Raw genomic sequence first — 15079 nt, forward strand, 5'->3', positions numbered from 1 at the left:
CGTTTCTCATTATCTTCTTATCTCTCCAACCACACCGGCATCAGCGAGGGAGAGGTTGGTGTCACTTGGTCTGATTTGGTTGGCCTAAAGACATCGAGCAGAGGGAGAGAGATGAGGGAGAGAGGATGAGATAATTTGATTTAAAAATAATCAATCTCATAATTAATTTTTCAATATCAAAAAAGAGGTGATATTGAGTAGTTCTATACCTAGATGGAATTGTAATTAGAATTAAATTTTTCACTCTCTCATTAATAATATAAAAAGGTAAGATTATTTAATCCTATTTCAAATCCCACCTTCTTAGTTCTTTCTACCAAATAAGGCCTTATAGTTTTGGTAGCTACATGCACAAAACTGCTACTTTTCAAACTTCTGTCCACTGGCGGAAGCTTCAACCGGGCGACGGTGAGAATAGTGAGATGTAAAAGCAAAGAAGGCTTGACCAGCCACCTGCGTGGTTTTTTTTGTCTCTGTTTGGGTTTTTTTAGGGCCGTTTAATCTTGGCCGTTTTCTTTGGCTGTTTGTCGTCCCCCTTACAATAAAAAAAATAAATAAATAACAAAATGAAAGAAGGCAGCGCCAGAGGAATGAGAGACATTGTCATGTGCTCTTCTGGCAATGCGCCCTGACACAGGCATTACAATAATCGTTGTTGTTATTATTATTATCTTTTAATGTCACGTAAGTCAACGAGTCAACTCATATGGACCCAGATGAATGGAAGTCAAGTGTGTTTGTCCTTCTAATTAATGCACTGCCACGTGTCATTAAATGCAATGCAGCTCCTTCAGTCCTCATACGCAACCAACGATAGCAGATAAATTAATAATATGAAAGTTTAAAATAAAAATGTTATATTCAATTCTTTGACCATTTAACTTTTCATCCGCACCTTGTTTCCTTGGGAGAATATCATCTAAATTTCTTTGAAGACACATGATATTAGTTAAGACCCAAAACATTTTGAACTTTTTTTTTCCCCCGGGTTCAAGGGTTTCGGGGTTAAATGAAATTAGTTTTCCAAGGGTTTAGGTTCCAAGGGCCTAAAGTGAAATTAGTTTTCCAGGTGAAGTGACAAAATCATCCCTGATTGGAAAAGCTACACAACCGCGTGCGCTGGTTAAAAAAGAAAAGAACACATTGATACTTCCTTTTTCTCTTCACCGGAGATTCCATGAATTTAGACCAAATTAGGGATAATTTTAACAAACCATGTCTGCAGTTTAAAAGGATCATAGTTCTTAGTTGAAATTAAATTTTTAGTTTATTTTTAGTAATCATCTTTAATATTTTCAATAATCAACTTTGATATTTTCAATAATTTAATTAACATTTCAGTACTCATTTGTTCAATTTGTTCATATGATCATCTTTGCCATTTTAATAATTTTTTATTTTTTAATATTTAAAGTATTAAAGATAAATATCGAAAAAAATGAAAGATGAATATTGAAAAAATTAGCTCAAAAAAGTTTTACCAACCCAGGACCTTGGTCATTTTCTCAAAATTTAAAAAATTTACAATCTTTAATAAATATTCGATTTAATTGTTTGTTCATTTTTGTATATTTTAATTAATTTAAAAAAATGTATATGCATTGGGAATGGGATGGACTTGTTGAGAACGTTTTGAAGGCACTATTTATAAGGATAAAAGCGAAAAAACTTAACTGTGTCCTAACCTTGATTCAAATGTTCAACGATGAATAGAGAGAAGTTTTCCTCTCAAAAAGAATTCAAGTTCCTCTGAACATTTTGTGTTACAATGGGCACAGATTTTTGCCCACTTCCCCATTCTTTCAACTTCAGAACATATATTAGGTTTAAAAAAATAACAACAAAACCTTCAGAACACGCACATAGTAGATATTGTTGCATTTGTCTTTTGATGCTTACTTTTGGGCCCTTCCATATTTAACCATTTTTTTTTTTTTTGGGAATCAAATGGGAACTTCATTCAACCGAAAATAAACCAACAACAGAGAATAAAGAGCAGAAACAGCTCAACAGGAGAGAAAAAAAACCTAACGTACCAAAAGGTAAACAAAAGCGTAAGTAAGATGGAATACATTATAAAAGTTAGAGCTATTAGGAAGATTGTAGCGCAACTTAGTAAGATAGTCGGCCTCCTTATTATTTTTTCTGTACACAAAATTAAAACTAACAGCCTATTGTCTACACAAAAATCTTCTAGTAAAGTCAATTATGTCTTGGAAAGGTTGATAACCATGGTTGTTCCTTATGATAGTAGAGGTAGTTTGCACACAATCACAAAAGACCTTCACAGTCTTAAAACCCGTTTGCCAGCATAATTCCAAGCCAATCAAAATACCATAAATTTTAGAGATATTGGGGGGGGGGGGGACATGACCCAATTTCTGATTGAAACCGAGGATCCAGGTACCATCTGCATCCTTCAAAATACATCTACAAGTACCATAACCATTCATAGAGGGTGGAACCATCCGTTTCAAGTCGGATGGCCTGCATATTCCTGCTATTTTGAGTGCCAATCAAACCTGGATTCACAGGTGATTTAAAATTCTCTGAAGCTTAACATCTTCTGCAACTTTAAAAATAAAGGAGGATGGTTCTTCAAGACCGCCATCGGCAATCTGGGTGAAAGTATTACCCACCCAAGTCTTCATATTCCAACACAGTCACTCGTGCTGTTCCAGCCTACAAAACTTATCCATAAGATCAGGCCGAACATACTCCACCATCGCTTTGCATGAGGGCAATCGTGCTGCATATTTAACTTTGTATTTGTCTTGTGGCTTTCCATGGCCATAAGGATATTGGGCCCTTTTACATATTCAAGCCCAAGCCAAGCCCATTACTGAAACCAAAAACAAAAGTTCGACCTATTTTTATACAAGAAAGTTTAAATACTAGAGTTGGATTCCCCGGTGAACATATCTTCAACTCAAAAAACATTTACAAAAATTTTTATAGATTGTTTATCAATAAGTTCATTGTATTAGAATGAATTTGATTTTACAGCTGTAATAACCTAGAAATTTTAAGTACAATTATAATATTGTGTTTTAAATTTATTTTTATTAATTTTTGAGTAAATATAGCAAGAAACAAGAGCTGACCTGTTGGAAATAGTATAGCCATTTAATTAGGACATCCAAAGTTTGAACCTTAGGGAGGCTAAGAGTGGGTTTTTTTTTTTTTTTTTTCCTTCGGCTCTTCCTAAAATTACCGTTATGCCCTTCTTCAAATTTGAATATATATCTTCCTTTCCTTCTTCGATTTTTCCAGAACCATGTGTGAAGGAAAGAGCTCTGATTTTCTGCCAATAATTCATCCTCCATTGCACTTCGTCTCTTCCCTTCTATTTTTAGTGGCCCCTAGCAAAGGTGGAGGCTTGCCGCCACTGTGCATGCCCAGATTCTCCGTCATGCTTCCTGTCTCTATTTGTCTCCTTTGTTTTTGCTTAGTCCTCTTCGTTCACGCATGTGTTGCTGATGGGTGTGAGAATCAAGTCGCCGACGTTGCAAACGTGTGGCCACTACTAGTAATTCAAGTTGTGAATCTATGTTCCTTCACTCAATCATCGATCTCTGCATTTTTTTCACTGTTTGTGCCGTTGAACCTTCTTCCTCCTCCTTCATTCTTCCTATTCATGAGTGGTGAATAAGTGAAGAGCTGATTTGATGCTGTTAGAAAAATGATTCATTAGTAGGACGCTAATTTAATGCTATTATCTTCTTTCCCTGTTCAGCTGTGGTTTCATTTTCTTCTCCCTGTTTGTGCTACGTTGGTTCATCTAAAGTGAGCAACTTTGACCTCTTCTTGTTTTTTTCTCCTTGATAAATCTGTGAGTGTGTGATGTTACAGAGTTGAAATTGCAAATTTTCCTTGTGTTTTGTTGATGCTCGTGGCTGTATATGCGTTTGAATATAAAAGGGAAGCTTGAGTTAAATTTAAAAATGATGATGTAGATTTGAGTATTAATTGAGTTTGATTTGATTATTGGTTGTAATATTAACATTATGAAATTTTGGAAGTGAAATTGAAGACGAAGAGGTTGGTATTTGTTTAAGAAGTAATGCTCATAAGGTGATAAAATAACTTTGAAGAGTTTTGCTTGAAATTGTAATTATTAAAAATCTCATTAAACTCTTTAGAAGACATAATTGATTGGGATGGTATTATCTTATGAATTTAACTTGAAAATTGCAAAAGAAGATAATTGAATAGGAATTTTTCTATAACTCTATTGGATCTCACGAGAAACATGAGTTGTCTTGAGGTGTTAGTCATTTGTGAATTTGAATCAAATATTGTAAAAAGATTTATTTATGTCATTGAGAGATTAAGTGAATTCTTGAGAATTTCATGGTTATTAATTTCTAAAGTATAGTATTGCCTTATGATTTAATTTTGAGATTAAGTTAGAAGTGAAAAGAAATCTTTATAATTTATAGAAATTTAATTAAATTGCATTATTTTATATTCTTGTAGGGGATGTGGAAGAAAAATATTTTGATAAGAACTAAAGTGAGAAAATCTTTGAAAATTAAAAACACTGTACATAAGTAGATAATGTCCCAAAACAATTTATATATTAAAAATTTCCTTTTATCAAGACATGGTTTTCAAAGATTTATAATTATCAATATATTTCACTTGCATTAGCTAGTTTTTGGTTAATTAAATTGTTTTATTTCTTGAAGTAATGACTTATACTTTTTAGATTAACAACAATACTTTTACAAATTCTAATAGTCCTTTATTGGATAAAGCCAACTATGAAAATTGATAAACAGTTTATGAAATATTAGTTTTGAATTTTCATATTTGAAAAGAATGATGTTTCTATATATTTTATGCGAGTTTGACATTGAGAAGAGAAATATTATTTTGAAAGTGATAATTTTCTTGCATGTTTGAAAGTGAATTTAAAAGAAACTATTTATAAAAACTCTAGTTGCTAATAGTAGTTCTATTAACTCATGACGCGCCATGGTTAATAACTAGCTAATTTGATTTTCGTGAGCTTTATTCTCAAATTTGTTATTCGTGGGTTATGTACTTGTATTTGTTTCATGGCTTTGACCGTGTCTAGTTACTTATCCTCTGGACTGTGTGTTCATGTTTGTTTCGTGGCCTTGCCTTTGTTTGGTTAATAACTCTCATGTGTCCATATTTGTTTTGTTGCTTTAGTTGTGTTTAGTTACTTACTCCATGAACTATGTGTCCAGTCTGTTATCTATTTTGTAAAGTCCTCATAAACAAATTAATCTTATTGGATTTGTATTTGTTAAAATAATACACAATTTCTATTCATATTTAATTATTTAATTTACTTGATTTCTTAAAGCCATGCGATAAATTATTTATTTATTTAAAAATTTAATAGTTCAGCATTTGTGAAGTTGTTGGGATATTTAAAGTTTTGAATTTAGTGACTCTTTTTAATTTGTTTATAATTATTTAAAAATATTCAGCTATCTTCTCTAACTTTATTATTCGGATGTTATTCACTGAAAATATTTTTGTTCTCAAACAATGTAATTGATGCTGAACTACTTGTTGAACATTGATGAGTCTATTATGGACTCAAAGTAGAGGAGTTAAAGATTAAACTTTCTTTAATGTAAAGTTTTGGTTATAAAATTTTATTTTGTAAACTTATTTTTGGTGCTCCATATAGTCTGTAGTTAAGTTATTTATGTGATTATATATTTTGTTTGCTGGCTTGAAAGGAGCTTTGCTCCTGATTGATTTAATAGTTTGATTGAAATATTATATTTGTAAAATTTTCAGGAGTTTCTATTTATAAAGGAGGCTTTACCAAAAATTTTACAAATACACACACACACATACTCTACAACTTTTTTTATAGGTGGACATTATTAAAGGTGGAAAAAAAATTTGAATATAAACCTAATTATGTTTTGAAAATAAATATTAAATATTATATTATAGTTTCCTTGACCATGGCTTAAGAGATGTATACTTATGCGTATATCCCATATCAGTCACGTCTATTTTTGGGATGTGGCAACAACCTTTTAGATTATGGGTTAATATTAATTCTTACTAATTTGATTAACCTTTTATTTATTGGATCATGAAATGAAAACTTTTGAGATATAAAAATAAGCAATAACATGCACCAGATAGCTATCTACCAATTCAGAGAGTCCAATATCGAATACCTCACTCACTAGCATTGTTCTCAAATGGCAAGGTTGGTGAGCATATTATAGCACCGAGAGATTCTGGTGCAAGTGTAAGTTTAGAAATTAATCAATCACAGAATTCTTTTTGGCCAACAAATTAAATAACAATATGACAAGATTAAATACAACTTAATTCAGAATTACAACATGTAACGAAGATGAGCCAGGGAATTAACTTGCGTAGTAAACCTATAATCATAGCAATACCGCAGAGTTAGAAAAATGTTGAGAGAAACTTGACTTACTTTGTGTAGTAAATATAGAAGTTGAGCAAACCAAACATATATATATATATATATATATAACCTTCAAGGACAACACCTAGCGAGAATGTTGCTCAGGATTCACTGAGGTTACAATTTCAGATGCTTGAACAAAGTTATATTCTCGTTTACTTAATGCTTGAATAGAGCTAGTAGTGTCACGTTCAGTGGACCTTGTCACTCCTGAACTACACTCCCTCAAACTCATGTCTGGTAAAGTTCTGTAATTCATTAAGAATACAAGCTATGAAGGTAAAGGGAGAGAGAATGAGTGGCTGCTGAGCATAAGTGCAATGTCAGCTATGGTCGGCCTGTTTCCTATATTTTCTTGAATGCATAGTAAACCAATGTGTATACATCTTGTCATTTCCTTTATTGATCCATCACTTAATAATGAATCTACTATATTTGAGGTTGTCCTTCCCTCCAACTTTTCCATGCCTGCAAGAAGTTCCTCATCAGTGGTAAACATGCTAGTTCAAACTAAGTTACATCATCTACAATTTTATGTTAGCAAGCTAAAGCATATATTGTTAATTAACCTTAGAATCAACGTGTACATATGAAAGAATAAGAGAAAGGGAGGTTAAAATAAAAGACTTACAAAGCTTAATAGATCATGGGCATTCTCCTCATGAAGGATGGTATTGTTTCTCTTGCCACTTACAATCTCTAAAACTAATATACCAAAACTAAAAATATCTGATTTTATTAAAAACTATCCATGCATTGCATATTTTGATGCCATATATCTATTGCATTCATGTTAATATAAACTATTGGTTAATCAACCATATATATTACTAGTCTTATTTGAGGTGAATAATCTACTTACTAGGTTCCAACAATTATACTAGTGTTGCTTTGAGTTTGATTAATGAAGAATAGTTTTGCTATACCAAAATCTGATACTTTAAGATTTATTTCTTCATCTAAAAGAATATTACTTGTTTTAAGATCATGATGAATAATTCATAATCTTAAATCCTTATAAAAATAAAAAAAGCCACGAGTAATGCCTCTCCTATGATTTTGTATCACGTCTCTCATTTTAGATAAGCTTGTTGCTTTGGAGCTACAATATAATAATTTCAAGCCAGTTTAGAATTTCCTTCTTAAAATAAAGGTCTAAAAAATGCATTAACATTTCATACAAGAGAAAGAAAGCAATATAAACATAATTTAGATTAAGCTAAAGCAGAACTAAATACTTAACAAATAGCAAGTAATCAAGACTTTTATTGGGAAGAAATTCATAAACAAGGAGCCTTTCTTTTCTTTCTAAATAGAAGCCAAGTAATCTCACTAAATTGCGGTGTTGAAGCTTGGCCACCAACAATACTTCATTCTTAAATTCAGAGTCTCCTTGCCCAGAATCCATGGACAGCCTTTTGACAGCGATTTCTCTTCCATTAGAGAGCCTACCCTGCATTTGTCAAAGTCAATCTGAACATGTAGTTTATTTTATGATAACTATGCATGTACCTCATTGTTATTGTGACAAAATGGTTATAATTATATATCTCTACGTAACATTGTTAGTGTACCTTATATACTTGTCTAAATCCTCCTTGTCCGAGCTTATTTTCAATAGAAAAGTTATCTGTCGCAAGTCTGATGGTATGAAAGTGGAATTGTAATGACTCAATTGGCGTGATTTCATCTTGATTATCTTCAAGTTTAACTGTGTGGAGGGGACAGGTTAACTTATTTCTTCAAATTAAAAACCCATAAATTAACAATGAATCTGCCTAAATATTACCACCAAAGCTGTTTTGTTTTAAAATTATCTTAGTAGTAGTTGGTTTTATTTTGCCAAAAAATAAATTAGAAAAATTTATAGACCAATACTCAAAGTTTTCCAGAGAAAAAGAATTATAAAATTTAATGAAAATATTTTAAATTTTATCTTCAACACACTATTATACCCTATTATCACCACACTACCATGTCATGGTCAAAAATGAGATGGCCTAAGAGGAAGAGTTAAACCCAAGTGATAGTAGACCAAATGAAGATGTGGTTTGTGTTGGTGAAATGGGTCCAAGAAGAAGTGGACGGGCCAGGAAGCCAACGTGAAAATTGAGGGACTTGAAGGCAAAGTGGAGAGGATTAAATAGTGAAGAGGGCATTGTGAAAGGCAGACTAATGATTGGAATCTACTTTCCTAACATTCTCTCTCTCTCTCTCTCTCTGGCGGCTGGCTCTACAATTTCTATTTTACTTAGCTATTTCAGTTTCCTTTAGCTATTTCTATTATTGCATGCTTACCAGGATGTAATGTCCTGTAGAGTTGTAATTTGAACATTTGCATTTCAATAAACAACTCTATATCACCATATTTTGTGTTCTTGTTATTTTTCCTAGATTGTAGTGTGACATTTTGGTGCTTCTATTGAGAGCACAAATATAGTTGAGAAGATGCAGATAAAGGAATAACAAAGCAACATGAAGAAGGTGCATGAATTTGTGGCCACCACAAGAGAGCCATTTGTAAGAATTGAAGGATTTATGGAATTAATGGCCAAGTTCATGGAAGAAATAGGTATGAATGCTGAGAAACACAAGCTAGTGATTTAGACTAGTCTGAGATGAATATTTTGGAGAAGACACTAGAATCACCTATCACTACTATTCCTTATCATCAATTGGGGATTGACTTCCCACACTTCAATGGGTTCAATCCCTTAGATTGGATTTTTAGAGTTGAACAGTACTTCTTATTTTGTGAAACCACAGAAGAACAAAAGCTAGTTTTAGCTAATATTCATATGGAGGGCCTAACTATACCATGGTTTCAGATAATGCAGAAGGCAAATTTGATTCCCACTTGGTCAACCTTAACACGTACAGTCGAATAACATTTTGGTTTGATAAAGTTTGAATGTGCTCGAGCATATCTCCTTAAGCTAACATAACAGACAAGCTATGAAGAATACATATGAGCATTTATAACGCTAGCCAACTGCTCTGAAGAATTGTCTGAAGGGGTATTAGTGGGCTGTTTCATTAGGGGTCTAAAACCTGAAATCTGTAGGGATGTGGTGGCTAAACACCCACAACACTACTCAAAGCTGTAGCTTTGGGACATTTATTTTTCAAGTGAGAGAATCTGATGACCACACTTGCACGATTACGGATGACATTTTTGCCTTCTCCTCATCCTCAAGGAGTCACGATGAAAAGCACAATGGCACTAAGGGCAAATACTGGGACCTTGAGTAGTGGGAATAAAAGTGCTTTACCCCTTTTATTACCTATACCCAGCCGTCCTCCTATGTGGTGGATAACCTCAGCGAAAATGCAAATTAGAAGGGAAAAGGGGCTTTGCTATTTTTGTGACGAGATATTCTCACCCACCCTTTAATGCTCTAAGAAACAATTGATGATACTTATAGGAGATGAGGAACTGGAGGTGGAAGAGAAACAGGGGACATAAACAAAGCTTACACAGAAGGAAACATCCATCATCTATCTCTATATGCATTTTGAGGAATCTTTCGACATTGCTACTATAAGATTTAAAGAGAAAATTCATAGCACAGATGTCCAAATACTACTGGATGAGGGGAGTTTCGATAGTTTCATCCACCCCCACATTGTTCAACATCTGAAAATGATCGTTGAACCTTTCCATGTGCTGTGAGTTATGGTGGGAACTGGACAAATAATGTCTAGACAAGGATTTATTGCCAATGTTCTAGTAAAAATTGACGATCATGTAATTAACGTGCTGATATTCATTCTACTAATGGCCAGGGTAGATGTAGTAATTAGGGTGTTATGGTTAGAAACCTTTGGACCCTATGTTTCAAACTATAATACTTCCACTATCAAGCTCATGCAAGATGGTGTGTTTGTTACTTTAAAGGGGTTTCGGGCTAGACCATTAAATCTAGCATAATTACACTATATGACGCAATTTATGAAAGTGGACTCCACAATAGAACTATTCGTGATACAGTTTATCAACTTTCAAGGAGTTATTTAGGCTTAAAAATACGGAGGCACATCATAAGCAAAAAACTGACTCGTATAAGTTTATTCCTACAGATTTAGCTGTATCATTAGCTAAATAGGAGAAAGCATTCAAGGTGCCATATGGGCTTCCTCTTCGAAGGAGTCATACTCATCGAATTGTTTTATCACCTGAACAATTACCTATTAAAGTGCACCCATACTATTATCCCTATAGTCAAAAGGAAGAAATTGAGAAGATTATGAATGAGATGCTAGTCAAAGAGTTTATCCAACCCAGTAGCAATCCATTCTCAACTCCAGCCATCTTAGTGAAGAAGAAGGATGGCAGATAAAGGTTTTGCATCGATTATAAGGTGCTTAACATTGCGACAATCAAAGACTCTTTTTTGATACCAATAATAGATGGATTGTTCTATGAGTTGAAAGGCTCATTACATTTCTTTAAGTTGGATCTTCACATGGGATACCACCAAATTTTGGTGCACCTAGAGGATTGAGAAAAAACAATATGCAGGACCCATCAGGGATTATATGAATAGATAGTAATATTGTTTGGTCTAATAAACACTCTGGCTACTTTTCAGTCTTTGATTAACTTTATTTTTTGCTTGTATTTATGACAATTTGTTCTCATTTTTTATGATGACATATTAGTTTATAGTCCCTCTTGGGAGACTCATTTACAGCATGTGGAAGTAGTTTTATGGGTGTTAATTGACTATTAGTTATATAACAAAAGATCCATGTGCTATTTTGGGAGGTTGAAGATTGATTATCTCGGTCATGTAGTATCAGCCTTAAAGGTAGAATTTGATCCTTTTAAGGTGGCTATAGTATGGGATTAGCCTCAACCCATAAATGTCACGCAACTATGTGGGTTCTTGGGGCTTACTAGCTATTATCGGCATTTTGTGAAAGGATATGCCAACATTACGAGTCCCTTAACCAAGTTTTTACAGAAGGATGCATTTTAGTGGTTTGAAGAAGCACAATGGGCTTTTAACTCCTTGAAAGTATCACTAACTGAGGCCCTACTCTTAGCATTACTAGATTTCAATATACCATTTGTGCTAGAAACAAATGCATCTGGGATAGGTATTAGAGTTATGTTATATCAAAATGGTCATCCTATTGCCTTCTTTTTAAAAAAATTATCTCCCACAATACAAAAGCAGTCAATTTATATTAAGGAATTGCATGCCATCATGAGAGCCGTGGCCAAATTTAGACGTCACTTGTTTGGTCATCAATTTCTCATTTGCATAGACCATGCCAGCCTACAACATTTATTTGATCAAAGATGCTGTTACAAGAAGCCTATCAACTAAAATTATTGGGGTACCAATTTTTGATAGAATACAAACCTGAGAGCCATAACTGAGCTATAAACTCACTATCGAGAAGCCTATTTTTTGCTCTATCTCAATTATAGAGAACCTTTATGGATGGAATATATGCTGCAGTACATGCTTCACCTGATATCCAGCAAATCAAATAAGATATTTTAGATAGAGGAAAGGATATGCCCTATTATTTAGTACGTTATGGTGATGTTTATTGGAAAAATCACCTAGTGATTTCGGAGTCAAATGATGAACTTATTATTAAAATTCTTCATGAGTGTCACGCTTTAGTAGTAAGGGAACATTCGAGGTATTTCAAGACTTTTAAGTGCATTGCTTCTTTGTTGTTTTGGTATAAAATAAGGACTCATATATGGCAGTTTGTTAAAGAATGCCCAACTTGTCAACAAGCAAAATCTAGCCAGTTACAACCTGCTGGTCTCTTAAGCCCCTTACCCATCCCTCAGCACATAGAGATAGCTATGGACTTTATTACTGGGTTACCCTTTTGGAAATGTTACTCTATCATCTTTGTGGTAGTGGACAGTTTATCTAAATATGGCTATTTCATGCCTTTGACTACTAATTACATAAGTCAAACTGTGGCTAAGGCTTTCTTAAGTCAAGTGGTTAAACTCTATAGTATCCCATGCACTGTTGCATCTGATAAGGATAAAGCCTTTACAAGTTCATTTTAGCGACATTTAGTGCAGCTTTAGGGCACACAATTATGCATGAGTTTCTCTTATCATCTACAGCCTGAAGCGGCTAACTGAATTTAGAGGTGTACTTAAGGTGTTTTGTATTGGAAAACCCAAGGTAGCGGCTGAATTACTTACCTTGGGCAAAATATTGGTATAATACCTCTCATCATTCTTCTATTAGCATGATCCCTTTTAAGGTAGTTTACAGTAAAGATCTACTATCAATCCTACATCATTCTTCCTTAAAAGACACACCTTTGAATTTATATCAACATCTAGTTGTGTGAGATGAATTACTCGGCTCTCTCAAGTCCTTCTTAAAAAAAGCTCAAGAACATATAAAGCGTTTTGCAAACATAAAGAGGATAGAAGTACAGTGTGGCATCGGCGACCTAGTTTATGTTAAATTACAACCTTATCGATAACATTTTGCTCGCCTGTAAAGGTATCACAAGCTTTCTATGCATTATTTTGGCTCTTTCAAAGTTGTTGCTCAATTGGGAACTATAGTTTATAAACTCGATTTATCATCAAGTTTAAGAATCCATCTTGCTTTCCACGTATCAATGTTAAAACATTGTTATGGAATGATTCAGTCTCCTACACTGCCTTTACCATTGTTTACTATATTCAAGGGATAGATAATCCAACCCTCATCAATTCTGGACACAAGGCAAATATCGATGATTGATCAGACAAAGACTTTGTTTTAGTCTAATAGGATGAAGATGTGACATCAACCTAGGAAGCTTTAGATGATGTACGGGCTTTATATCCTCGGTTAGACCTTAGGGACAAGCTCCTACTTACTGAGGGTGGCAATGTCATGGTCAGAAATGAAATGGCCTAAGAGGAAGAGTCAAACCCAAGTGATAGTGGACCAAATGAAGATGTGGCTTGGGTTGGTGAAATGGGTCCAACAAGAAATGGACGGGCCAAGAAACTCATGTGAAAACTGAGGGACTTGGGGCAAGGTGGAGAGGATTAAATAGTGAAGAGGGAACTGCGAGAGGTAGGCTAATGATTGGAATCTTCTTTCCTGACATTCTCTCCCTCTCTCTCTCTGCTAGCTTGCTCTGTAATTTCTGTTTTGCTTAGCTATTTCAATTTCCTTTAGCTATTTCTAATACTGCTATGCTTACCACGATGTAATGTCCTATAGAGTTGTAATTTAAACATCTACATTTCAATAAACAACTCTCTATCACCATATTCTATGTTCTTGTCGTTTTTCCTTGATTGTAATGTGACACACCATTGATCGTATACGTGAGCACTGAGCAAACATCCTCAGCTCACTAGTGGCTATGCCTAGGTTCAAACAAAAATTTTTAAACTAAGTTTATCCTAGATCATTTAGAGTTAAACATTTTTGTTTATCATGTATGCCTTTTTCTCTAGGTTGAACATAAACGAAACAAACCATATGATTTGTGCCAACACAATAATTTTGAAAATAAGCTTAGTCTCAAACTTTTGTTGGTCACAGTGAGAACAGTATTCATACAGTGATAAGGGAAACACGGGCTTGACTTACTTTCAATGGTTTTCTTTGTTTTCATAATCGGAGAATAGGCGCAGATGGAGGAGAGAACTATGATAAATGCAACCGCCAGAACAGCCAAGCTAATTATGACAATTCTTGACCTGCTGCTGTCTCCTGCAAAAGACAAACATACTCAGGATTCTTGGATTATTCATGATCATCAATAATGACTCAAAATACATAATAGATTGGCAATATTGTTAATTAAGCTGGAAAGATACCTGGTGAAGAAGTTGCATTAACCGTAGATGGAGGAGATGGTTGCAGTGAATTGATATCATAGAAGGGATACTTCTCATATCTAACACTGCAGCTCAGTTTGACAACCTTGCACCAGCCTTGTTCCACAACAAGGTCCATTGATTTCCTCTATAGCCTTCTCCAAACAATTGTTGCACTCATGCGCAATCAAATCAGGAGTGCACTGAACAAGACCATAAACAGGTTCTTGGAAAGCCCCATCCGTACCTGATGCAGCAAACTTGCGACGGGAGTCACCAACCGCAGCTTTTCTTGTCAGATTCTGCACCTGATCATTAGCGATTCTATTGAAGCTCGCTTCCGTTGCATTATCTTCATTGTGATATTGAAGGTAGTAGTCAGGTTTCCGATATGACCCAAATATTGACTGGTTTGAGTATCGTAACATGCATCCGTCGTTGTATCCCATCGCTTCCTTTTGATTTGGGCATTCCTTTAGGAGAAGTGAAGGTGCGATGTGAAGGCAACTACGACAAGCGTCTGGCGTGATATCTCCTCTACAGAGCCCGATTGCCCTAACTAGGTCGGGAACATGATCCTGAGACTTAATGAAGAAGCCATAGTCAGTGTTTGGGTCGGAAGTGAGGTTAGAGTAAAGAAGGCTATAGAGGTTGAAGCCGTAGGTGCTTGCATCTGGGTACTGGTTTCCATTTTCATCGAAGCAGTCCCACTGTATGAATTGGCTGAAGTTAAGCTTGGCGGTGATGTCGTCTTGCTGGGCTGTAAGAATGATGAGATGAGGAAGGAATGAAAGAAGAGCCAGAGAAATGGAAGACAT

General features: G+C 34.5%; 1 protein-coding gene across 1 annotated transcript; it reads right to left on the reverse strand.

Annotated features, from left to right (window-relative positions):
* Positions 1-6469: 6469 nt before the first annotated feature.
* On the reverse strand, positions 6470-15079 carry LOC129293125 (cysteine-rich receptor-like protein kinase 10). Its single transcript, XM_054930926.1, has 6 exons — positions 14428-15079; positions 14262-14378; positions 14032-14154; positions 8014-8150; positions 7773-7892; positions 6470-6907 (listed from the first exon to the last, which is right to left on the reverse strand). The coding sequence occupies exons 1-6, from the start codon at positions 15077-15079 to the stop codon at positions 6869-6871; spliced, it is 1188 nt and encodes a 395-aa protein (XP_054786901.1). The 3' UTR covers positions 6470-6868.

Source organism: Prosopis cineraria, unplaced genomic scaffold (assembly GCF_029017545.1).
Source record: "Prosopis cineraria cultivar Desert tree isolate PC_DT_omini unplaced genomic scaffold, ASM2901754v1 PC14, whole genome shotgun sequence".
NCBI classification, from domain to species: domain Eukaryota; kingdom Viridiplantae; phylum Streptophyta; class Magnoliopsida; order Fabales; family Fabaceae; genus Prosopis; species Prosopis cineraria.